The 25417-nt window shown below is 44.5% G+C and overlaps 1 protein-coding gene across 3 annotated transcripts in view; it reads right to left on the bottom strand.

Moving 5' to 3' along the window:
- Positions 1–25417, bottom strand: part of LOC102690068 (serine/threonine-protein phosphatase 2A 55 kDa regulatory subunit B beta isoform) — a 102376-nt gene that overhangs the window by 30206 nt on the left and 46753 nt on the right. The window contains exon 1 of one of the 3 annotated variants that reach the window (XM_006631688.3): positions 20130–20847. The exons of the other annotated variants lie outside the window; for them this stretch is intronic. Coding sequence (XP_006631751.1) covers positions 20130–20199 — 70 coding nt within the window. The 5' untranslated portion in view covers positions 20200–20847. Of the gene's footprint in view, positions 1–20129; positions 20848–25417 lie in introns of those variants that run through there. 3 annotated transcript variants of the gene reach the window in all.

Here is a 25417-nt window from a genome sequence, read left to right as displayed (position 1 = left end):
CTGCCGGAAATATCAGACAATACGGCTGCTGTCGTGTACAGTAAGTGCATTTGGAGGTTGAGATTGGCAAAGTTGCTTTTCTGTTCACGGGCGTTTAAGTGCCAAATTGTGTCTCACTTCTCTGTATTTCTAAACGGCATTTCTAAACAGGGGCACGAGCAAATGCCTAAAATAAATTCAGCAGTCATCGAACTACTGTTGGTGCTAACTCAGCTCAGGGGACCTGTCACTGTAATCTTTTTCAAAATGTAGTAAAAATCAGAATCCGACATTCGATAGTTTCCAATGTCCTTTCAATAACCAACAACTTCAGTAGTACGCATTCCGGCAGGATGACTGGCGTTGGACTTCACGCAGTCTTTGCCCATAGTGACGCGGCGCGTCTGTCCGTTCAGTGCAGTGCCCATATCCAGTTAACACGGGGAATGGGACGGAAAACCGGAGGCTACACGCAGAGTGAAGAAATCGGGAAACAGGGAAACCCTGCTCAGGAGGGAACAGGCCGATCGCACCCGAGACAAAAGCCACTCTGTCACCTGCACTGCAGCCGTGGCTGTAAAAATGACAGCGTGGGAGAAAGATGCTGTTCCTCTCTCCAAGTGTCGGAGCCTTGCAGGTACTGCTAAAAGACGAAAAGTGGCAGAAAATGTGCATGCTCACCCACTCAGAGCCACGGCGCTGGAAACAAATACGAACGGAAGCAGTTTTATCTTCCGCGCATATTCTTTCAAACGACAACGTCTCTTGACTTTTTTTTTAAAAAAAGGCTTATGTAAGGTCCGGTTACTTTCTACTGTAACTGAAAAACGAGGCGAGCGTTTCAGTTTTCTCAGTTACAGCCGCGACACATTAATGTCAGCGTAAACAGGAGAAATTCGACCTTGTTTTCGCAACTAAATAAATACATCACTTAGAAAATGTACCAAGACAGCGAAACTGTTTTCCACGGTGCTCCATCAAAATTAAGATGGAGATGCAGCAATCCAGCATTATCTACCTGACCCTCTCATGATTGTTCAAGTCATTTCTATGCCATGAAATTTCTATTTAGGAATGTGCCATTTGGAGAAAGACATCTGCTGTATGCAAATCAGACAGAATTTAATTTCTTCTGCAGTGTCTCACCGTCACTAGAGCAACAGCAGTGGCGCGATTCTATAAATTGCTGCCTAAATGCACATTTGTCTCCATTAAGGGAAACATCTGCAGGGTTTCTTTTAATACAGATTTTATTACCAGCGTACAAATGTAAAAAGCACAAGGCAGAAAAAGTATCATCTGGCTGAAGGAGGCGGAGTGAGAGCTGCGCACAGGTACGCGTCCTTGTTTCAGTTTGATGAATGGAGACGCTGCCTTTCAGCAATGCGAACGTCAATGTTGCGCCACTCTACTGAGACTTAGAGATACGTGACCGCCGGTGTCAGCCTGCTTAAAACGCCTTTGAATCTCTTACCGTGCGTTACAAGCAAAACGATTTTACACCCATTACGTTAGAAAATTTCGTTGGCGGCTGCAGGTCCCCCAAGGTGGTGGAATTATTTGCTGTGACCTCATGAATACAGACTTGATTAATACGTATTTGTATTAAACGCCGCAAACTCTCATCTTTTATAAACTGGTTGCTATTCTCACACACAGGACCCTCATACCAGGGGCTGTGATAGGGGATCGGTGATCAAACTGAAAAGACATTTATTTGCTAAAGATGTTTCAGGTTGCTTTTGGAATTTGAAGTAAATATTGACCAAAAAACAAACTGGTATAATAAAGATCTGGGGTATCTGTGAATGATGGACCAGGCTATATTTCTAAGTTTATCAAATTTAACTCTTAAATTATTTAATCAAAACATAAAAGAGTCCAGTTCAGCTCTGAATCAACAGAATTCCTCATCTTTTCTAGGCAGAGCAGATATTTCTTCTGGTTTTGTTTGAACTCCCCTCCTTCAGAGCCAGCAAAATGCTGCATTGGAACTGGTTCGTACATTTTTAATGCAGAATGTACAGAACAGCAAAAAATACATTTTGTTCTTGGCACAGGCTTGTAGGTTATGTTAGAGGAATACAGCCTTGAATATGAAACCGAACTGAATCAATTCAAGATAGGGTGATAATGATTTGATATAACTATCAGAGTTATAGATTTCCAAGTCTTTTAACACACACTGAACAATAAAGACTGCAGACTGAGATCTTTTTTGTATCTGTGGCAGAGATATTATTGCAATCACCAAAAATCCAATTCAGCACCCCATGGACTCCAAATACCCCCCCCGAAGAGTTTTTTACTATGTGAATTGTAGCTTAATACAAAAATAAGGGAATAAATCTGCCCTATTGATTTTCTTAAAACAGTGTATTAAGACAGAGTGACCAACTGGAGAGCAGAGAAACAACAGTGTACAAACCATCTCATTTCAGCAACCTGACTCAGCTGCATAAATTAGAAGTCAGCAAAAAGTAGGTTTGACATGTAAAATAAAACACTAACAGCCCTCAATACAGTATTGAGCTGTCAGTTCTCCAAACGCCGCAGAGTTAATCAATCTCCTGTTCCAGGGAAGTATCCCCAGGTTGTTTAACAGAAATGTCTGATTACTGAGCCTTTCCTGTTCTGCATGGGGCTGGGTGCACCAGGGTTTCACAGAAACCATTTAAAGAACCGAGAACTCGCTGTTATGGGGTGCCTGGTGATGCACGAAAGGCGACACACAAACGTGTGTTGTGTTCAACCGTAATTCAAAAAACGAAGACAAGAAATTCAGTCGAGGACAAATAAGACAAATGCCTTGAATACTGCGCTCATGGGATTCATGTCCAGAAAAGTGCTAATTGTGCGCATAATTCATAATTCCTTACACTTGAGTAAATTCCGAATCCTTCTTGGAAAGGCTCTCTCCAGAAATCTGACCTTGAGCTAACACAGCAGGATATTCCGGGTACTGTGAGTTTGCTCTGCTGTTAACGAGACTATGTGCTGAAGGGTGTGTCTGGAATGGGGAATCTGGAATGAAGATCATTATTGAAACAAAGGCGTTGGACTTTGAGGGTTCCAAGGCAGAGCTGTCATTTGACATGAGGGCACAGCGAGAGCACGGGTGGGTCAGGGCCAGTGCAGAGTACAGCTCAGGGATTGATTAGTGCTGAGAGTGTCTGATAATGCAGGGGAGCCAATCGATTCCTGGATAGAGCCAGCCGAGGAGAAGGAGAGCGAGAAAAAAAGAGAAAGAGAAATGGAGGAATAATGGAGATATCACATTAGCAAAAAGAGAGCTGGGGTTTCAAAAAAAGCCGATCATATTTTCTCTCAGTGCGAATTAACTCTTGGAGCATCCACAAAACTGTCGACTAACCGAATGATTCATTCAGTCTCTTGCTGTTTGTGGTTTGCGAAACAAGTCTTGAATGTCCTACTATGGAGTTTTCCCCGCTGAGCTCTTTCTAGGAGTTTCTAGAGCTTATTTTCAGGAATGTTCATCTCAGCTGGAATCCGTTCTGTTCAATAAGCTTCCACTTTGCAGTTCTGGTTAGAATCAATGTAATCGGCAAACTGCTGAAGAAGCAGAAACAGTATGTGTTCACGTTTCCCGGAAACCTGTGCACACTGTGAACTGTTTTTTTAAGATATAGAATATGGATCAGCATTTTTATTTTCTGAGAACCAAGGATCAAAATCCAGTGAAGCAATTCGAAGATCACATTTTAGCAATGAAAGCAAAAAAAAAAAGAAGTAATGTCAATCAATGACAGGGCATATGTACGGACGCATGCATGTTCAGCTCCACACAGCTGTTAGGGTAGCTGAAAAAACATGGTTTGTAATTCTGAGGTGATGGCGTTGAAATGAATGTGAAATAAATTGCTCCAGTATTCATTGAGCTGAACTAGTTGGGAGTTTTGTAACGTATAATCTTATTTTGCTCTCATTTTTAGTACTTTCAGTTAATATTTTGTTTACCAATTCAAGTACTGCAATATTCCAATTCAAATTCCTGTTTCATACAGAAGAAAAAGCTCTGCGAGTCTCCGTCTTGTTTCAACACTAACTACTGCAAAAAAGCACAATCGTTTTGATTTGGGAGGGGGGAAAAACAAAGATTGTAGAAGATATGTTTCCTTCACAGTCCCCATACATTCCTGTAAGGGATAGGACACACTTCTCAAATTTTGCCCTCTCAGTCCCGGTGAACAAAAAGCACTGGAACCCAACACTTTCTGAAAAAAAAAACTGCTACAATATGCACAGAATGAATTCCTGTATAATGAACCACGCTAGTAGCACATGCAGAAAAGAGTCCGAGTGGAATGAGAATAATCGAGAATTATTCCTTTAGGGAAGGGAAAGAATAATAGAGCTGAATCAGGCGATTTAAAACTACCGCCCCCAATCAAAGTCCAAGCCCTAGAGGAAGTTAAGCTAGCAAGTATGCCTATCAGTACGTTATTAGTTCTGGGACAAAATAAACTACTATGGGGACTACCAAATTAGCTTCTGCACCCCAGTAATAGGTGGTGCAGTGACTTTAGATTAGGCTGATTCAATTACCAGCTGTGTATTAATGCCATCATGCAGTGACATGAGGTCAAACAGCTCCCTTCCTACCCTGGGCTTGCTAGCTACCCTAATTTCACAGTTCAGATGCTTTCTTTATCAAAGCCAGTGGATCTGATTGTGGAGAGGCGCTACTACAGCCTTTTAATGAGCGCACTTTAAACAAGGCAATGTATTATCACAGAGCGCTGCTCTCCAACAGACGTCTGTTCTTTTGTCCTGAAATCGAATTTGGAACGATTCCCTTCATCTTCTTCCTGCTGTAGGATGCATACCCCAGCCTAACAGGAACCTCTCTTGTGCTTTTCGCTTTCTGAGAGACAGCGGGACAGACATGGAGGCTGGATGGCTCTCACTGTCCTGTGAAATCATGAAATCTAATGACAGAGAATCACCACGAGCGCATCTGCCAAAGACACACACAAAAAAAGAGAAAACAGACACAGCCAGGAAAATGCTCTGTCTTAACGTCTAATTATCTCAACTGCTGGCTGATGGTTCAAAAATCCATTTAGAAAGGTAGCAATACAACAAGGTGAAGGCCTACGCTGCGTATTCTGTTTCATTTAGCTACAGCAACTGCTTTGAAAAGTCACCTCATAACATTTCTGGTTGACTCCAGTCCTCAAGAAATAGAAATAAATAGTAACAACACTGACAAATTCATGAAGGCAGGCTGGTGAATACAGGTCAAATACACCTCCCCCCCCCACCACCACCACCACTGCTAAATTCCCTGCAGTGGTCATGCCCACAGGCTCAGTGATTGACAGCAGTGATAAGGGAGAAGTGAACAGCTCGTCAGGGGGGTTAAGGGGTTTGCATGTTCATTGCGGAGAGCAGAGATGTCCAGCTGTGTGTGGGGAATCCAAACTGAATCCAAATTCCCTCACACACTCACCTGTGCACTCGCTCATTCACCTCGCCCCAACACACACACTGTGTACCATATTATACTACACTATATTATATTATACAATACTGTACACTCTACAGAAGTCCTGCAGAGCCCCAGTCCCAGTGTAGCTCACCATTAAATCAGCCATCTCTAAAGATGTGGAACCATTTCACCGTGATCAAATAAGCAGGTGATTTATTAAATGTATTAAAAGGAATTTCGAGATCATCTGGGACAAAATCTGAGAACCTTTTAAAAATCACAGTTAATTAATTGAACAGATCACTTGCTTAAATTGATCATCCAATTGCTTGGTAAACCCTGCACAACTTTGCCCTATACTGCTAGACTCCAGTCTAGTAACTGAATCTTATAAAACATACAATGAATAACTTGTCTTCCACTTCCTTAACTTTGCATAATACATTTCTTTATCTACAAGTCCAGTCTATTGAGGAAGATGATCTTTAAAAATCAGAAAAGGAAATGGAGTGATTTTAAAAATGGGAGAGACTGAGTACTTGTATAGAAAACTGTCCAAGCAGGAACCCCTAAGGTTTAAAAAGAGGTGCCTCATTTCAGCTTAATGGGCCAGAAGGAATGGACTCTTAGGGTATCTGCAGTACTACTGCTCATTTTAATGTGGCGATAATAGCCACTCAGGCGGGCAGAATAAAGCCAGACTTAAAGAGCTGCATGTCATGCTTTCTAACATAAGGCCTGATCAAATTTTATAAGCTTTTAGCAAATTACCTGAAGATGGATGCTAGCCTGTCAGCAGTCTGTATCATGCAGACTGCGTAACAGGCAGAATTATCAATAGTGCTGACTCAGGCAATTGCAGGAGCAGTTAAATCACACTCTCTGTAAAAAAAGCAGCCTGATGAATAAAGCATGATGAATACTCCCTTTTTCATTTATTTCCCCAAAAAACAGATTGCAGCAAAGGTGGATAAGCTTTCTTTTCCCTCACTAACGTGTCCACCCCTTCTTAATGGGGTTGAAATACTGTTTCCTTATTGCAGTATTTGCCTAAACTTCACAGTTGTTTATTTAAATTCTGTAAGCTGGACCAGTACAGACCTACTGTATGAAATGAAAGAACATCCAGTAGTTTCAAATATTCGAATGCAGAACATGTAGAAAGATTGCATTCTTTGTCGCTATAGCATCATAATCGTCCTCCGAAGGACGTGTATACACTTCTATACAGAAAAAAGTACATACATCTGTAAAGCTCTAACTTGCTTCTGGTCCAGAAAAAAAGGCTTTAGTCAAAATATTGATCAATCAAGTGTGTCTCATCCATCTTAAGAAATACAGGACTGTAAGCTGAATAAAAAATGTCCGTCATGCTGCAGTAGCTCCAACACACAGCAAAACATCCAGTTTGGAGGTAGTGTGCTGGACAGTAATCCCTCCTAGATAGGCTTGGAGGGGGAGAAGAGGGAGAGGGGGATAGCAACAGCTACAGTAAACAGAATTGAAGACCTTCTGTATTCTTGTGTCCCAAGAGACATGTTCACCACAACCAGGGTTTCTCACCTCCAGGACCCAAAGGAGAGAGACACTGCTTCACAGTACATGAACCTAGACATGTGCACAGAATTGTGCCGACTCAAGTCCACTCCACTCTTGTGCTTCTTGAAAAACATGTCAAAGTGCCTTCAGTGTGCTTGCCTGGGCTGGCAAGGTGATTAGTGTGCTTCGCCAAGGATATTTATAGCGACTAAATCCTTCAGCTGATCCGAACGCCCTGCAGTGACCAGCAGCCCACAGAAGGGAGCAGTTTCAAGTAAACACATTAAAGCATCAGGCCGCTCCTGACCTGCTCCGGCTGAGACGTACACGAGCTCCGATAAACCCCTTGACGACTAATGGGGAAAAAAAACAACAACATTGCCTGTGCCCCCGCACTTCAAAGTTCCACTCAGCAAGTGTATTCATATAGAAAATGAATACAAAGGCTTTTGAGACTTTGAGCTCCTGCTTCACTCATGATGCTCACCTGAAAATAATTGTGGCGGCACTAAAAAAAAGAAACCTGGACTCTGCTTTGCAAACGTACATTTTCTGGTCTTGGATTTTGCACCCTGAAACTTTTACAAAAACGTTTCACACAGTGGGCAGCAAAGATTTGAAGAGGAAAGGTGTCCTGTTACTAATTCTGCACCCATACAGGTATGTACTGTGTTATGGACAGACCGGAAAGTCACATAACTGAAGGAAACAAATTAGCAGCCCAGTCTTGCTCCCTGTGTTTTCTTCTGCACTCGGGGGTCAGTGAGGTAGCAGGATTTCTCAGTCTTCATTAAGGTGCTACAGAGCAAGACAGCACTGAGGGCTTGGCAGTACTTTTCTCTTATATCTGTGTCACGATATTAGTCCCCCCTCCTTAAGGGTGCTCCAGCCCTTTCAGTCAAGACTTTATTCTGTGCACCTGTTTCCCATTCCCTGCCCACCTTAAAAGCCAGGCGCTGACGCTCATCCGGGCTCTGCATCTGATTTCCATATCGTGCGAGTCCGGGACCTGGAAGCGCCTGGTCCCGTTAAGGTTTTAACCTCTGTTCCCGTTCCTGTTCCCCGTCTGCCGGTTCCGACCCGGCCTTCGTGGTTTTTAATAACTTGTTCTGATGGATCTTGTGTTTTGGATATTCCCTAGGACTACTCTTTTGGATTGTTCGCCTCGGCCACACCTCCCCCGTGCACCAGCGCACCTTGGACACGCCCCCCTGTCTTCAGCCCCGTTTTCCTGCATGACGTTTCCCCAGTGTTTCCCCACTCCGTCGGATTGTGTCGTCCGCATAGGGTCCGGAAAGAACTGTTCGTTACAATCTGCTCATCTGCATACAGTAATATACAGTATTTTTAACACCAATACAGTAGGCTGATTTCCAAGAGAAACCTTCATAAGGAAATTACTGCAGGCCTAAACTGCTGATCTCCCTAGCAACAAAAATCTGCCACCTTGCACTTGTGTAGAATAGCTGCTGCCCAGCATCTGGAGCACCAGTGGCTGGAGGGTTCAAACAACACCGCTGTTGGGGGGTGAGGGTGGGGGGAAGAGGCTGTCACATTAGGGGCTAATGAACCCAGCTCTCCTGTCACTGTCGATCCATTCGGGACCCCCAGCCCCGTCCCACGCTGTCCTCTTTCTAATTCGATGTCAAAGTTCAAGTGGAACCTGAAGGGCGCATCAGCATCTCTGTCAGAGCCAGAGACTGCTGCCGGAGGTGACTGTCACAGCCAGGTAGAGCAACATCCCTTCCTGCGCAAACCATTTCAGCGCCTCTCAGCAGGAAGGCTATCCCACGGCAGCCTGTTCGATGTGAACTGTTTAGGTACACAATGAAATTGAAACTGCTCTGCCGTTAAAATAATTATATAAGAACATAAGTAATGAGGGGAGGCCATGCGGTAGTTAGCAGCTAATTGAACTGAAGTTCTCAGCTAACCGTTTCTTGGAAGAAGCCAGGGTATCTTTTTTTTTATCCACACAGCTGGGCAGCTTGTTCCACACTCCCACCACCCTTTGTGTAAAGGAGTGCCTCCCTCCTGTTCTGTGGTTTGAAATCCACTTCCCTGCAGTTTTCACATGTGCCCCCTCTCTGCTCATTCTCTGCTGGGTTGATTTTGTCTTGTTAAATAACGGGTTAGGTGCTCCTTTCTTATTTTTGACTGAATGAAAAGAACAGGTCAGGGCTGCGTACACAATATGGTACATGCTTTGGCTCTTGTTAAAAACCCCCTGACCAGACAATGCAGCTCACCCTCTAATTTTTTTGTGTAATCGTACAAAATGAACTCATGAAAAGATAGGGCTGCATAATGGTAGAAACACATTGCTCCTTGTTATTCCATGTAGAAAAAAAAACATAAATAAGCACAAATCTAATTCTTTAGCCACCCAGGTGGTAGTGGGAACCAAACTGGTATATAATAGAGACAAGAATGGAAAATACTGTGTACTACCACGGATGAAATGCAAGAAGGAAGACTAGCTGTAAATGCAGAAGAAACAGCAAAAGTTGGGGGGATGCTGTCCCCTGTGAATTACTGATCTGGGCCCAGCTGTTTAATTTCCGGCAATCAAAAAAGAAACATAAACTGTGTTTTTTTCTTCCCAGTTTCCTAATTGAATTCCGTTGCTCTGAGCCGCTGTTGGTTTAGATAAGATAATCAGGGTTCAGACTGCAGAAGCTGGCGTATCCACCCCCCCCCCCCTCAACACCGGCCCAGAGCAGCTGGATTTGAGTTATTAATAGCAGTCGGGGTCCACTTTCTCACAGCGCGGGGCTGGGGAGCTCCGCAGGCCGGCTGCGGATGGACAGATGGCGGCAGACTCTGGGCTTGAACGTCGCCCAGGCCTGGAGCCTATCGCTATCGATGCACCATGGGAATCTGGCCTGCCTGACCTGAAGTATCTGCAGGACTCAGACCAGCTTACGGCTTTCACCTCTTCCAGCGCCAGGTCATGCTTACAGCGTCTGAGAGCGTGCAGCAGAGCCGGGTGGTGTACACATCAGTGTCTGAAAAAGTCCCCATTAAGCACACTGTCGGTATTTTTTTTTTCGGGTCCTTACATAGTCAACCAATGAAGCAGCTCCCTCCTATTTTCTGCCGTCCTGGCAAAAAAATCCCAATTTTTTGGTGAATCCCAATTTTGTTTTCGTTAGTCTGCTGAAGGCCCAGTCAACAGTCCAAAACCTCGTCGTGATTCAAGGGCGGCCAAAAAGCAGTGGGGGCAAGTTAGCTTGATTCCCCCCCAACTCTTCTCGCCTCACAAGGAGCAGATTGGTGACACTGCCTGCAGTGATGAGGCCGTGCAGTCGGGCCTCCGTCTGAGCCTGCTCCCTGCGGCTGCTCTCGTGCCGTGAAGCAGATCGACCCCAGAATATTGCCACCGCGTTGAGGCTGCGTCTGGCTCAGTGGGCCTAATGTGGCACAGTCATGTTCAACCGCGCTGATAGCTATCTGACATAATGAGCTATTTCAGCAGCCTTTGCAAGTCTTGGTACACCCCGAGGCCTTCACTGAAACGTTCTGGGGCCACTCAAAGAACATTTCCCTTCTTTCTTCAAATAAATGACACCACACAAAGCAGGCAAAACAGCAAGCACTCTAAACCTCCTGCACACATGCAATGGCTGGAATGCGGTCAGACTGAACTACCTGCTCGAAGGAAGTTAAGCGATGTCCCCACCTGCAGTCATTCTGCTTTTCCTAAACTCTTACAGTGCCAGGAAACCGGCCCTTTTCCTGATTCAGACATATCTCCAAGTCGTGCCTGTGAGTGCTGAGTTAAAAGCCGCCATCTCCCTGCTTCCTCTCTGATCTGAAGCCATATGACCATCAACAGAAACGTTTTGTTTCTGTCAACAGGGCCCCGTGCACAGAGGGGCCCAGACTATTCTTCTGCCTGCTCTGTCAACCAGGGAGACAGCAAACGGACTGGCCTACTGTCAATGCAAACAGACAGCACAAAGCCTGCTGTTACTGTGCCACCACTGTATCGATCCCCACAGAAGATCTGGGATTGAGCCAAAGTCTCTCCAGTATTAAAAAAATTACCTCAAGAGAGAAGGGGGGCGGATTAGCTGAGTGCAACAACACAAATAATTTTTTTAACCTTTGACCCCCGTCCTCCCCTCCACCACAATTCTGATGAGCTTTTTTTTTTATTAATCCTGAGCTCTGGTGGGTGATATATCAGGCTGGTGTATCTTAATATCATGAAGATGAAGCGAAAGAGAAACAACATGTTGTGCGATAGCAGTTGATTTCATCGGGGTAATGAGAAACAGGTGTGCAGGACTGGCTTTAATAGAATTACGTCTGTCAACCCACCTTTCCTTAATTAAACCCAAAAGTCATGCCCCCTCCCCCGTTAAAAAACAACCCAAAAATTGATTGCTTGTATTCTCTGTAAAAACCATAAGTAATCATGTTAACTTCCTGAAGGCACTTAGGGAATTTTAATATTAATGCATTTTTCATGCAGAAGGATGACTGCATGCTGATGAAGAGTAAGTGCCTTATTAAACGTGCTCTCTGGTTTAATTATATATTGGGGGGACGGGAGGGGGGACCCTGTTTTCAAGAGACAGACCTATTCTGAACTCTGGGAACCTGTTGAAGGGGCAAACACGGAGCCAGCGGGTCGAGTTCACCATCTGCAAGCAAGAACATTTCCACTAGGATGAGCTTGAAGAGGACAGAGACACCAGAGAGGTGGCTGTAAGGCAAACGTGCAGACGCCTGCACAGACCTAGAGCGAAGCCCAGGCACACAAAGCCTAGGCAAACCCAATCACAAACGCTGCACACAAATGTCTCACACTGCAGAAAAGGCCCCAGTGGGGATTGGCACTAAAGGCAGGCACAAGCACACTCAAGCACAAACACACTCCAGGCAGGGCACATCTAACCCCGCACCTGAGCACACAAACTCACACTCACACTCACACTCACCAGGAACGAGATGTTTACAAGCACAAGTCCGCCAACTGGAGGCCCATACAGAAGTCAAGCGCACACGTATGTCACAACACTGAACCAAACTCAAACACAAGCAGCTTCACAGCACAGAAGGTTTCGTTCTAATCGACTGATTTCTGTCTGGTCATTGGAGGCGCTTACAACATGCGAGACGGAAAGTAGCAGCCGTCTGATTTATGATTTTTTTAATTCGACGGCACGATAAAATTTTACGATTCTGGCTCATCTCACTCCCTTGTCAACAGGCCGTGCGCTCGAGCACATCCTCCGCCTCCAGCCCTCCCCCCATCATCCCCTTCCTCGGCTCCTTTGAATTTTCACAGATTCCCCCACGGATGCAACCTCATTCTTCTCCCCTGCAGGAGCTGCCTCTGTTCCTCCGCAGCACAACCTCATCCTTCACAGCCTGGCGGCTTCCTTTCTCACTCCCACCCCCACGCCTCCGGGAGACAGGGGGAGCCCGTTTGGGAAGTGTCACACAGGCCGTCAATCTGTCCTGTCTGGGAGGATGTGCTGCACTGCCTGGCCGGAGTTTTCTTAACAAGCATCTCAGCCTATGGGCTGCTCCGAACTCTGCCCTTTCCCCATCCGTCAGAGCAGTTGAGGTCCCGATTCCAGGAGGCGGCCGCCATCAGTCTCTCCCAGTGAGGGCTGCAGATTCTACACGAAGGGCTGGGGAGTAGGGTCAGTAACAGGCGAGATCCCAGCTTTCTGTGCTCTGTGATTTCAGACCTCGCAAATACAGTACAAAACCCAGACCCCAAGGTTGGGTTTAGATCAATGGCACAGCTTTCTTGAACAAATGATCTTCCACACGCCCTGGTCGTAGCCGAATTCAGAGCAGAACAACTGAGTGCAGCGAAAATGGTGCTGAAAGTGGAGACAACCCACCCAGGCACAGACACAAATGAGTCCCCTTTGCCAAACCGACACACTGACAACTGTCAAGCCGGAGGACAAAACACAGGAAAGTTGTAAAATGCTCTTCTGCAAAAGGTCGAAGGAGTGGAACACTAACTATCCTGGGAAAAGGTTGTGTAAAACTTGACAAGCAGTCTAACGATCCGTCAGGGCCCAGTGAGCAGAGACACCCATTTCTGCGCACTGCGACAGTTGGACAGCATGCAAAGTGAAACATGAAATGTCAACAGCTTGACCTTTTTTGCGGTGCTGAGTGTTATCAGCTTTCTGGGTCACTCTGCAGGGAGAGGTGTCTAGCTCTTCCACTGTGTGTGTGATTAGAGCAGGATCTAACGTATTCTCACAGCCTGTCCCCCCCCCCCCCACCAGGCTCAGAGCTACAGAGTTACTAATGCCATGCCAATGTTGAAGGTGGCTTACTGTTTGCACACACCATATCCTGGCACTAGAAATCAGCTGAGGATGTCTACACAAAGTGGCCATTAGGAAATAAGGCATGGAACTGAAAAACACATGGAATCTAAAATATATTAAACTGACTATTTTGAGCCCTGTTTTTGGCTTTCATACAAATTGTATTTGTTTAGGCAGTACAGTGGCACAGTGCTCAGCATTGTTGCATCACAGTGCTGGGGCCCTGAGGTTAATTCCTGTACTGCGGTCTGTGTGTGGTGTATATGTTTTTCCTGTGTTTGCATAGGTTTCCTCCAGGTGCTCTGGTCATACTAGTAGGTTAATTGGCTTCTAGGAAAATTGGCCCTGGTATCAGTTTCTATGGGTGCCCTTATAATGGACTGGCGTGCCATCCAGGGTATATGGATGGCCGGTTGCTTGCTGTGATAGGATCCAACTCCAGTGTGATCCCATACAGGATAAAGAAGACGGATAGATGTATTTTTTTATAAAGTTATCTGAACTGAATTTCCCCAGAACATTATCACTTGTTCAAATTGTGCACGGCACACTGTGCCTTATGGTCGTGGTAAGAAAAAAGAACAAGATTAACTGTAACCGATTAACTTTGCTTCATAGCCACACAAAATCTCTTCTTTTTCCCTAATTTGTTGAGTTTTCTCCTTCATTGTTGCTCAATGAAGCTGCTGCCTTATCTATAAGAAAACAGAAAGAGGCACAGCTGCATCAGGGTCTTTAATACATACATTTCAGCTGGTATCCCTGACTTCATTGCAGAACTGGACTCTGACCACAAGCCAAAAACGCAGTCTGAAATGCAACTGCTCGCTGGCAGCCTGAGTTGTATGCAATTCACTGGGCATAAATACTACTTCTCCTGTTCAAAAGCAACTGAGCTTCATCATTCGCAAAGAGGGAAAAAAACAGAGAAAACATTGAGAGAGCCCCAAAAATGTATAGTGTCATCTAATATCATCTAATGCATTCATTCAAGGGGTTACAGAAAACTTTTTTAGAATTAATATTTTTCTTTCAGCTGCAGGCCATAATGATTCATGCACCTTCTACACTAAAAGGCTGATTCTTGTACTTTCTCTGCACATGATAAATGTATCCATTTGACATCTGATGAAATATTGTAATTGTTTTCTTCCATTTAAACACATTAAACACATGTACTTTACATAGAAACATTAAAGCGCACTTAATTTGAGATTACACCCGTGTGAACCTTATATTCATATAAAGTAAACTAAGGTGAACAAGTAGGACACAGAATTGCAATATTGCAACATTGAGGCATTTTTTCCTCATTTTGCATCAGTCAGCAAATTATCTGTAAAATTACTCATCCTTTGTCTGTGTAAAAAAATAACCCACCATTACAGATTTTAAATTACACTTGTTCTTAGCCAAAAGGCAGAGAAACTAATTTGAATTAAATTGAATGCATCATATACAGTAGTTACCTTTTTGTACTGCAGTAAAGATAGGAAACTTTCTTGTCTTTCCAGTACACCATCCTCTTCTTAGTATAGGGTGGGTTTTGAAATCTTCTAGTCTGGATCACACCACATTTACTTGGCTTTCCATAATTCACCATAGAGGTTCAATCCATTTGGTAACAGGACATGTTAATGTCTCTGTGGCTAAGGATCTGCTCCTGTGGCTGGAAGGTTGCTGGTTTGTATCCCGCAGCCGGCAGAGGAATCCTACTCCGTTGGGCCCCTGAGCAACGCCCTTAACCCCAACTGCTCCAGGGGCACCGTATAAATGGCTGACCCTGTGCTCTGACCTCAAGCTTCTCTCCCTGACTGTGTGCCTGTGTGTTTCAGGGAGAGCAAGTTGGGGCATGCAAAAAGACAAATTGAGAAATTGTATATGGCCAATAAAGTGATCTTATCTTAAGTCAGGAGGTCTCACAATTCAGTCTGCACTAGTGCTTCTCTCTGTTTTGCAGTTCTGACAACAAGCCCTTGGCCATTCCTATAGCTCTGCAGCAATGCAGCAGTCCAGAAGCATTCTAATTATGCGTATAGGACAGAAAAACTAGATTTAGGTTTTGGGGAAAAAAATCCATTATCTCAATGCACAAAAAGATGACGCCTACAGAGGCTAGTACATGAAATCAGACCCAACCAATTACATTAACTTCCCCAGCCCCTGTTTAGTGAATTGAAAAATATTAAACAGGAAGAAAAAAATCCCCACTGTGGCCCAGCTCTAATAAAACACTATAAAAATTCATGAGGTGTAGTGCGCACTGGGCCAATCGTGGGGAAAAATAAGGGTGAGCAAGCAAGAGACACCTTCCGTTCTGAGCGATCGGAATAAAAAAGGGAACCCTGAGGTTTACTAAAAGGTCACAGGTTACTGTGTGTGTGCTTGCAAACAGAGGACTGTCCTGCGATCTTCCCTTTTGTCAGAATTTAAAGAAAATCTATAAAATTAATAAGTCAAAGCTGTGGGCCATAACCACCTTCACTTCTCCAGGGCTATAAACCTTGGGGAATGAGAGAAGCACATAGTCTTCTAAATGCATTTGTAATTTTTTCCCTTCTACTTACAATATACGGATTCAGTCAATAGGACAATAAGACAGTTTTTAACCTCATTTTGATCTTAAACTAAACACCAACCCTTTCTTGATCTCGGAGTTGGAAATGCATTTGTCTTTGGCCTCTAAACTAAGACTGAATTCACACAGCCCGGATCGGATACAAACGCATGAAAAGAAACAGCAAGAGAGAAAACCACAGAATTGGATTTGGACCGGTTTAGGTTATCAGCTTTAAACAGGGACATCAGCAGCCCATCTGCAATCCAGATGCTGCGGGTTTACACTTGGTGAGGGAAAACTGTACTCAAGCAAGGAAGATACGCACTGAGCTCTGGGGATATGAGCTTCTACCTTGAACACAGAGCAACAACACCATTCCCGTCTTCTGCACTACATCTCTAAATCCCATAGCGCCATATGCTTGCAATTAAACACCATCAATCCTCGGGCCCCACCTGCTAGGGATGAGCAGAGCAAGACGGAGATGACAAGAATGAGTCGGACCTAGCCTGCACTGTGCTCTCTTCCTTGGGCGAAAAGCAGCCTGCAAATCAGTATGGTGCTGTATACAAGGCACCACAGTGCTATTTTAAAGGTTTAAAAATGTGGAACAACCTATCTCCATCAAAAATGATCTCCTCAAATTTAATAGGGGTATTGTGTAGGGCTGGTTTGTAAACTGCATGTCAGTGTATAGGTTCAGTGTTTTCACTGTATTCTTGTATGGCAAACGGATAAAACCACAACCATTCAGGCTTGACAGGATGATGTTATGGAGTCCTGAACTTGAGAAGAAGTGTCTTTTTCGCTTATGTCAACAACGCCTACAGATGTTACGAGTGCAGTAAAGAGCAAATAAAACAGGAATGAGCAGCAGAGATAAAACGGAAGAAAATGACACATAAAAATGTTTTTAAAAATGCATGAGTCATATTTTATTAATCATTTTTTAAAACACAAGTGCATCTGTCCAGTGCCTCACTAGAGAAATGGATCTACTGTACTCTACTGCCTAAGGTTATTTAGTTATAACCCTGGCTCCTAATGAATGCCCTGCTGCCCTTTTCCAGTGAGCTGTATACCACACCGAGGCTGTTAGACAACACTCCTCATCCAGCAGCATTTTTGCATTATGCTTTTCACCTTTCTACAGAATTTCAAATAGATTCTCTCACAGGGGAGCCATTGCATCCTGGACAGTGCTGTGGGCTCTACCCAAAAGAACAGACTGACAGAGACAAGAGGGTGGACTGTGCAACATCACCACTGTGGCAACAGGACATCGGTTCTGCATAACATACTGGGCACTCTTAGAATCAGCCTGGGTCATTAACCTGCTCAGTAGTGCAGAGTGAATCAGTGGCTGAGAGCATTTATAACAACAATAATAATAATCATTATTATTAATAGTAATTAATCATTATTATTGTCATTATTCTTATTTAGTAGTAGTTGTATTGATACTGCTACTATTGCCCCCTGCATTTCTCCCGTGCTAAAAGATGACACCTGCTGTGGAGGAGGGGGGTCTCCCTGCTACAGAGAAGGGGTTCTCTCAATGGGTCATGGGTTCGGACAGCAGCTCATTGACTCTCAAGGGGGTGGAGTACAGCTCAGCAGCTGCCTGAGCTCAGGCCACAGAGGTGCGATGAATGCCCCCTGACAGGGGAGGGGCAGGCCAGCCTGCGCTACTGCAGCTCAGCCCTGTAATAAACACTGGGGGAGCAAGGGGCCACTGAAGACACCGTGTAAATGAGATCAGCTGTGGAGACAGGAGACTTCCCAATGAGGAATGTCTCCTGCTTCACCTTGCTGGCCCAGAATGGGCACATGCTTTCGGATGTCCTAGCACGAGCCAGGGAGGTAAAGATCCCTCACATCCCAATATCCCAGCTACTAACAGAGATCCTAACTCCCACACTATTCAGTCTTGATTAAAACACACTCTTCGCTCATTTCGTCCAGCTCTCATTCAATACGTACTTTAAATACACAACAAAACTGCAGAGTGTTCAGAATGCAGCCCTCACCATCATGCATCAGGGACAGGTGTTACATACTCAGCAAATACTGCCTCCTACCATAACCTCTAATTAGCAATAGCCGCAGCTCTTCAGTGCAACAGAGACATCGTTTTAAAATGGGACCTTCAATCAAAGCTTCACAGAAAGCAGAGGTGTCAGTAAGACTGCACATCTTGTGAGACTGTTACCCAGAGCAGCGAACAAACTACGCCTTTAATATTCCTATAATGAATGCCGAAAGAACAAACTGGGGCACTCAAAGCAGAGCAGTTATTCAGGTTGCGCAAGAGTGGTAACCTGCATTTCACAGATCCCCGAGAAGACTTGGAGAAATATATTTTTTGCTACAGTGTTTATTTTTAAAACAAAGAACAGCAGCAGTTTTGAGACCGACTAAGCACACTCACATCAATTCACACAGCTGACATTTACTGACCGGCGATAATGGCCAGAACACACGACCTTCTCTAAACTCCCCAGAGTCCTTCGGCGAAGAGCAAGGATCAACCGACCGCCTGTTTCGCCAGTCAGCTTCCTTCCAGCTGCGAGCAACGCTCTGCTCTGCCGCGATCAATAACCCTAAGCTTCCAGCGCAATTACAGGGAAGACAGGAGGGATGGAAAAAAAAAACCCAGATAAACTGTAAAGGTCAGGGGACTCTGCGTGAAATCCTTAAGTAGGGCGTTTAGGTACCCCATCTCATTTCCGGGGAGTGCATAAAAACCGCAACGAGTTAAAATTCAAACGCTCCCATTGTCACGCAGTAAAATCATCCGTATCTTGCAAGCCCACCTGTTTGACACTCTGACTTTTCCAGAAGCGCTTCGCTGCGCCTGGCTTAAGCTCGCCTCTGTTCTACTTCCTAAACTATGACCCTCAAAAGCCGATCTCTTCACAGCCTGCTTCGCTCCCAGGTGAGGAGTGCTGGTCTGCTGGGAAGTTCCCTCGCCTCCGCTGCGGGACTGGAAGTCGTCTTTGCAATCTATTATCTGACCTGGCTTGGCGCTCAATTAATCTCCCCCGTTTTAAATTGATCAATAACGGCAAAGCTGCGCTCTAGACTGAGATACATGGACCGTGCGTGTCCACGCCGGAAAATTGAATTTAAACTAACATTATTGACATTATTACATTGGTAATAATAATCACCACTTGTATAGTCAGAATTGTCACTGGCACTGGCCTTAAAAGATTGGACAAAACGACCATTTTTCTTGTCCACAAACGTACCCTTTAGTTACTTAGAATTATAAAGGTTTAAATGAACTACATGATTACAGCCAGACCTAATGGGTCAGTTCTGTGCATTACAACAAGCGCTGCGGGAGGTGTTACGATAGCCCCTGTAATTGATCTACAGTCGAAACGGGTTCTGGTTCGGGTTCTGTCGAATTTTTTGCTCTCTGTGCAATAAAGGTTCCGGCCGGCTCGACGAACTCGCCAGAAGGATCTAGACACATGACATGAATGCTCCGAATGAAGAGAGCGCCCGAGGAGAGGAGGTTCAGTGTGGAGCAGGAGACAGTGAGGACTGTTGGTTTCCCGGGTAAAGCGAAGTTCAATACAGCTCCTTCACAAACACACACCTGCGAAACCGCGCAAAGCAGTTACTGGAAACCGCACGAACCTGGAACTCCTAAATCCACACTGTTCTCTACCTAAACTCGTTTGTGTCCTAAAATGAAAGCAATATGCTAGCACAGTCTAAAACGGCACCACCACTCACCTAATTAACAAGACCTTTGTACCACGTAAATTATCCCCCCAGGCGTCCTGCGGTACTACAAGTATAACATTAAAGCTTTTTCCAATGAAGGAGAACAGTATAAATCCAAAATCTCGATTCTTAAAAGTTGCAGCTCATGCTTTATTTTTTTTCTGTGGTTATTATTGAAATTCCAGAGAATTCGCGACAGGGATTAATTTAATCATTCATTCCTTCATTGGTGGGATATACCAATATGGTTTGACGAACTGCAAGAGATTACAGTATTCTGGAACGATGTTTCTCGCTACGTAACAGAGCTTTTAACAGCTTGTGAAATACATTTTAATCTTCTCGCCGACCAAACAGCCTAACAACCAGAGTTGCTAAGTGAAGATTTTGGACCGGAACTGTTATGTCAGCAGTCTAAACCTGGCTCTATACTGTACATGCGCTAGAGGAATTACTTGTAATCGCCTGTTAATACCGGTCATGCATATTTATGTGTATAATATCATTTCAGAGACTCAGATTTATATACATATCTGATTAAAATTACCTTCTGTTGCATAGTTGTGGTCGCGGAGAAAACTGTTGTTGATTTTACGGGTGTCAATGTCTTCCTCCATTTATAAAACGGTTACTTTGGAATCCTAAAGCAGATACACAAGTATCCATGATCCTCATCGGTTGCCTCAGCAGAGGGTCCGGCAGAGCTGCAGGTACGTCGTCATGACACGATCCTTTTTTCGGCTTGAAATAAAAACAAAATAGCGGTGACAATTCGTCTTGCCCCGACAGCCCGGTGGGATTCTCAGCTGGAATCGCACTGCACCTCCAGTCTAGTCACAGAACTCGCAAGAGATGACGCGCCGATGCCCATTGACTGTATTACTGAATGAAATAACGTTTATTTTTAACAGCAGTGCAGTGTTACGCCAATGGGGTAAGGGGGCCAAAAATCAATCATCAAGGTCCTCTTGGTTTCCAAAAACAAATGTAAAACGCCTATTAGAAGAAACACCCATTAAAATAAAGATCACCACAAGTCTGTGCCACTGCAGGCGATCCACTATAAATCTTCTTAACTGAAGATTTGGGTTTTGCCAGGATTTTCTAGTTAGAGGAGCAGAGAGGGGGGGGTCGGGATTATGCGTCAGTCAGTCGCTGGCATCTCCTAGCGCTGTTCAGTTCCCCTCCCGGTAGCTCTGCCGCTCTGCGCTGTAGCCCCGTGTGTCGGCTTGTCGCCCAGCTGAGTGCTGCATGAACCTGCCTGCCGCTCCAGCCGTCTGCTGCATTGGAGCAGGCCCCGCCCCTGCAGCTGCGTCAGCGTCAGGGCAGCACGCGCGAGCGGCCCTGGCAGGCTCTGCTCTGGGCTTCGCTGCAGAGCGGCGGGCGGGACTCGGAGCGTCTTACACCGGGAATTGAAGTCGAAGTGCCGATAGACACCACTATTCACCGGGTTATCAATATTCCAGGTTTACCACACTAAAGGCGTGGGGGGAGAGAATTTCTACATAACCTCGCGTGTATTTGTTTTTATACTGTTGGGTGGCGTGTTTAGATAGATACTTGATTGATCCCGTGAGGGAAACTTCAGTGCAACAGCAGCTCAACACAGACAACACAGCAAGAGTGTAACGAATGATGCAATAATAAGAATACGATACATATCAATACAGTGAGAAGTTACCACGTGTTAACCTGTGTGTGCACGGTATTTGTCACGGACCACTCTCATTTCCTAAAATAAAATAAAAAGTGATCCCTTTTTCTTGCTGAATCCCGTCGCCGCTTATAAGCGCTTGTGGAATTCTACATGAGCCGGAAGTTTAGTTTATTAAAGATCAAATTCTGACATGCGGATTTACATCAGAATTCCCGCACGGGTCACCTCCCAGTATTCTGTACATCTTGCGCAGGCGTGTTCGGCCGGTGCCACTCGCGGCTTTCACCCCACGGCGCAGCGGCTTCTCACGGTCGAAGTGAAATAAAGGTGTGTTTCTTAAAAGCACGAGACAGCTGGAGCACGAGCCCATTTGCAGACGAAATCCCCCGTGAGGTCGTGTGTCAGCTCGCTGTGATGACTGAGGCAGCAGCCCTGATGAACCGTGTTAAAGCACTCTTCCCAATACAAGCCATTTTACACCTCACTGCTCCTGTATGTCAATTAGAATAAATTTAAGGCATTATCTGTACTGCCCATAATGTGAGGCACTCGTGCATGGCCATACCTTAAGTAAATGTCTATTTACACGTCTTCCGTTCTTTAGCTGAGCCTAATGAAAAACACTCCGCAGTCCCAAATCCCTTGAACGTCTCTTCGTCGCAAAGGGTTTTTTTAAACTATCTTGATTATTATTTAAATTGAATGACAAAAAAGCTGTCTATATTCGTGCATTCCAACAAGAGGTTGAACAATGGACTATAATAAATCCCTGTGGAAACTGTTGAATAAATGACAAGAAGGGGAAATTAAACCGGTATTGATTTTGTCAGAGCCGCTGAAGTCAGAAAATGCCCCCTATTAGAAAGTGCAATGTTAAAACCCAGAGTCGTGTTTCCTAATTTAATCTCTACCTTTTAGTCCATTTTCACATAGAAAGGGGCTACTGGCTTTCTATTTTAAAATATTATTAATGTCTGATTCTAGTTACAATTGTAAATGTCAGTTCAGAACTACACTTGAAATCTTGGAATATTTAATATTCCATAGTTAGAGCATCGTTTCCACAGGTTTTCTGCATTAGTATGAGTGCAGGGAAGAAAATATACAGTGTTGTACACAGTAAGGCACGTAATTTACTCTTTTTCAAATAATTATCCTTCAAAGCATCAACATTAAAACTAATTTCAGCCATATTCAATCCCACTGCTGGATGAAATTCTCTACAGAGAGAAAGAACTCACAGTGCTCACCAGGCCACCTAGCTGAGACCAGTGGAGACTCGATCTTCTCCCTTAAAATTACTGTCAGGGAGCTCTGCTAAGTGGGAAAGCCAGCACAAGTATGATACACCTAAAAACATAAACGCCTGAGGTCTGCTATTCTAAAATACTACAATGTCTAATGTCAGAAATGCCTGCTTAAGATGGCTCTTTAACACCAATGTTCATTCTTTAGTAGAATACCTTAAATTGAGATAGCTGCCAACACAGCATTTGAATTAATAAGATAAGATCACTTTATTGGCCATATACAATTTCATGCATTAGGAATTTGTCTTTTCACATACCCCAGCTTGCTCTCCACGAGACACACAGGTGGGAAGAGAGAAGCTTGGAGTCAGAGCGCAGGGTCAGCCATTTATACAGAACCCCTGGAGCGGCTGGGGTTAAGGGCCTTGCTCAGGGGCCCAACAGAGTAGGATTCCTCTGCCGGCTGCAGGATTTGAACCAGCAACCTTCCAGGCGCAGATCCTTAGCCACAGGGCCACCACTCCGCCCACACCGATTAATAACACACTGATTCACATAGTTTATAGTGGCGTTAATGAGGATTTACTTATATTCCCAAATCTGTTTAACATTGATTCAGCTGATCAAGAAACTGTAAATAACCGCAAGTTAGCGGAGAGTTCAGGCAGAGAGTGTCGGCCCCACAAATGTCACAGCCGCACTGCGTGTCATAGATCTTGCACATTTTTCTGTTCAGGGATTGGGAGTCTCGAGTCCCTGCAATAACAATGTCATTTCACTTCCTGCAGGCTGACAGATTAGGCATGGCTACAGTAGCTGGTATCCTGCATCTGCCCTTTCAGAAGATCTCCTCCTTCCAGCTGCTGGCTTTGGAAGATAGAGCACCATGAAAAGTAGAGAAGCCCCCCTCCCATCATATTCTGTCATCTCTGGTGTTTGACCAATTGTTAAAATTGTGATTTCTTAGAAGTGCAAAGGATTAAAAAACATCAAGAAAGTTACTTCCGTGTTGCTACCAAGAGATGAATTCGGCTTCACCCGGAGGTTTGTGTGAGGAACAGAAGCAGGCGGGGAGTGCCGAGTAGAATTTCAAGCAAGGCATAATTGTTTATAATAATACAATGTATTAATCAAAGGAACAAGTAAAGGTTTATTCCCCGCTGAAAGGAAAAGAAAAGAAACATGACATTTTGGCTCTGGAGCCTTCTTCAGATGTGGATTATACATATACATATTACACCCCAATTATATATTTATAGATAAGAAGATAAGATAAGATCACTTTATTGGCCATATACAAATTCTTGCATGAGGAATTTGTCTTTTCACATACTCCAGCTTGCTCTCCATGAGCCGCACAGGCACATGGACAGGGAGAGAGAAGCTTGGGGGTCAGAATTTCATACGGCACTGCTGGAGCAGTTGGGGTTAAGAGCCCTGCTCAGGGGCCCACCAGAGTAGGATTCCTCTGCCAGCCGCGGGATTTGAACCAGCAACCTTCCAGCCACAGGCACAGATCCTTAGCCACAGAGCCACAAACCTCCGGGTGAAGCAGAATTCATCTATTGGTAGCAACACAGAATCAAACCCCATTTAAAATACAGTGTTCAATTTTCACAGTCTTGTCACAAACTAAATGCTGCTGCTGCAGAACTGGTCCAAGAACATGCAGTCAGGTATGTTCCCAGGCTAAAAAGAAAGTCTTTCACTGATGGTTTAAAGGAACCCAATATGTAGCCCTGTGCAGAGATGGAGATTTTTTCACGGCCTTATGCTCTAAGTATTTTGGAAAAAAAAATGAAAATAAAACTTTCATCTGAATAGAAATCTGCACCCTAAGTGCACCTTCTGTTTTGTAAAATGCATTTAATTGAATATGATGCATAATAAGGGAGGAACAGTGGTTAGTATTTGTGCCTCCCAGCTACTCCTGGGTTCAGTTTCTGGGGTTCTATCCGTGTGGAGTTTGTATGTTCTCCCCATGTTCACTGACTTCTGGAATAAATTGGCTCTGGTTTGAGTGTGTGTGTGCCCTGTGATGGACTGGCATCCCACCCACGGTGTGTCCTGCCATAAGAGCCCATTGTTTGCCGAGATAGGCTCCATCTTCCCAACTGCCCTGAGTTTGAATGTAGCAGTTAAAAAAAGGATGAACAGTAGATTTTATACAAGGATTTATACTTCCTAAAATCACTAGATCACAATCTCAAAACACTGCGACTTTGTGGCTTTACTTTATTTGAGATGAATATACTTGTACCCAGGCAGCACAGTGGTACAGTGGTTCCCACTGGGGCCCTGGTTTTAATTTCACACCTGGGATGCTAACTGTGTAATTTTTATATTCACCCTGAATATGTGAAAATTGGCCCTGGTGTGAGTGGGTGTGTGTCTGCGTGTGCTCTGCACTGGACTGGCGTACTGTCCAGGGTGTAGCCCCAACTTGCACCTGTTTTGTGTTGGGATATGCTTCAGCTCCTTAACGATTTGAAAATGTATGGAGAAATGATACACGATCATTTTAATAGTTTCCTGCTTAGAAAGATGAAACCCTTCTTTTGCTCTTTTCGTTCTATGGTTTCTGATGTATGGTGTTGTGATCTGCCAGCTCAGTTGCCTGCAAGCTAAAATAAGATTTTCTATTTGTGGCTTATGGTAAGATTTTAGCAAGGATGATCTAAAGGGCACATGAAAAATGAATCACCTGCTTCTGCAATGATTTAATCAGGAATGGCCCAGGAAAAAGACGTTCTTGACAGCTGACACTTTCTTCCCCTTCGTACAATGCACATGAAGCCTTTTGGATTGTTCATGAACACAAATAGATTTTTTTCTTTGTGGAGCTTTATTCACACGCTCAGTGTGATGTGAGATGCTTACACCAGGGTCTGCAGTTAGCCCAAATATCCCCACAGTGGGCCAAGAAAT

Source organism: Lepisosteus oculatus, chromosome 11 (genome assembly GCF_040954835.1).
Source record: "Lepisosteus oculatus isolate fLepOcu1 chromosome 11, fLepOcu1.hap2, whole genome shotgun sequence".
In the NCBI taxonomy this organism is placed as follows: domain Eukaryota; kingdom Metazoa; phylum Chordata; class Actinopteri; order Semionotiformes; family Lepisosteidae; genus Lepisosteus; species Lepisosteus oculatus.
This window is presented reverse-complemented; position numbering and strand designations above follow the sequence as displayed.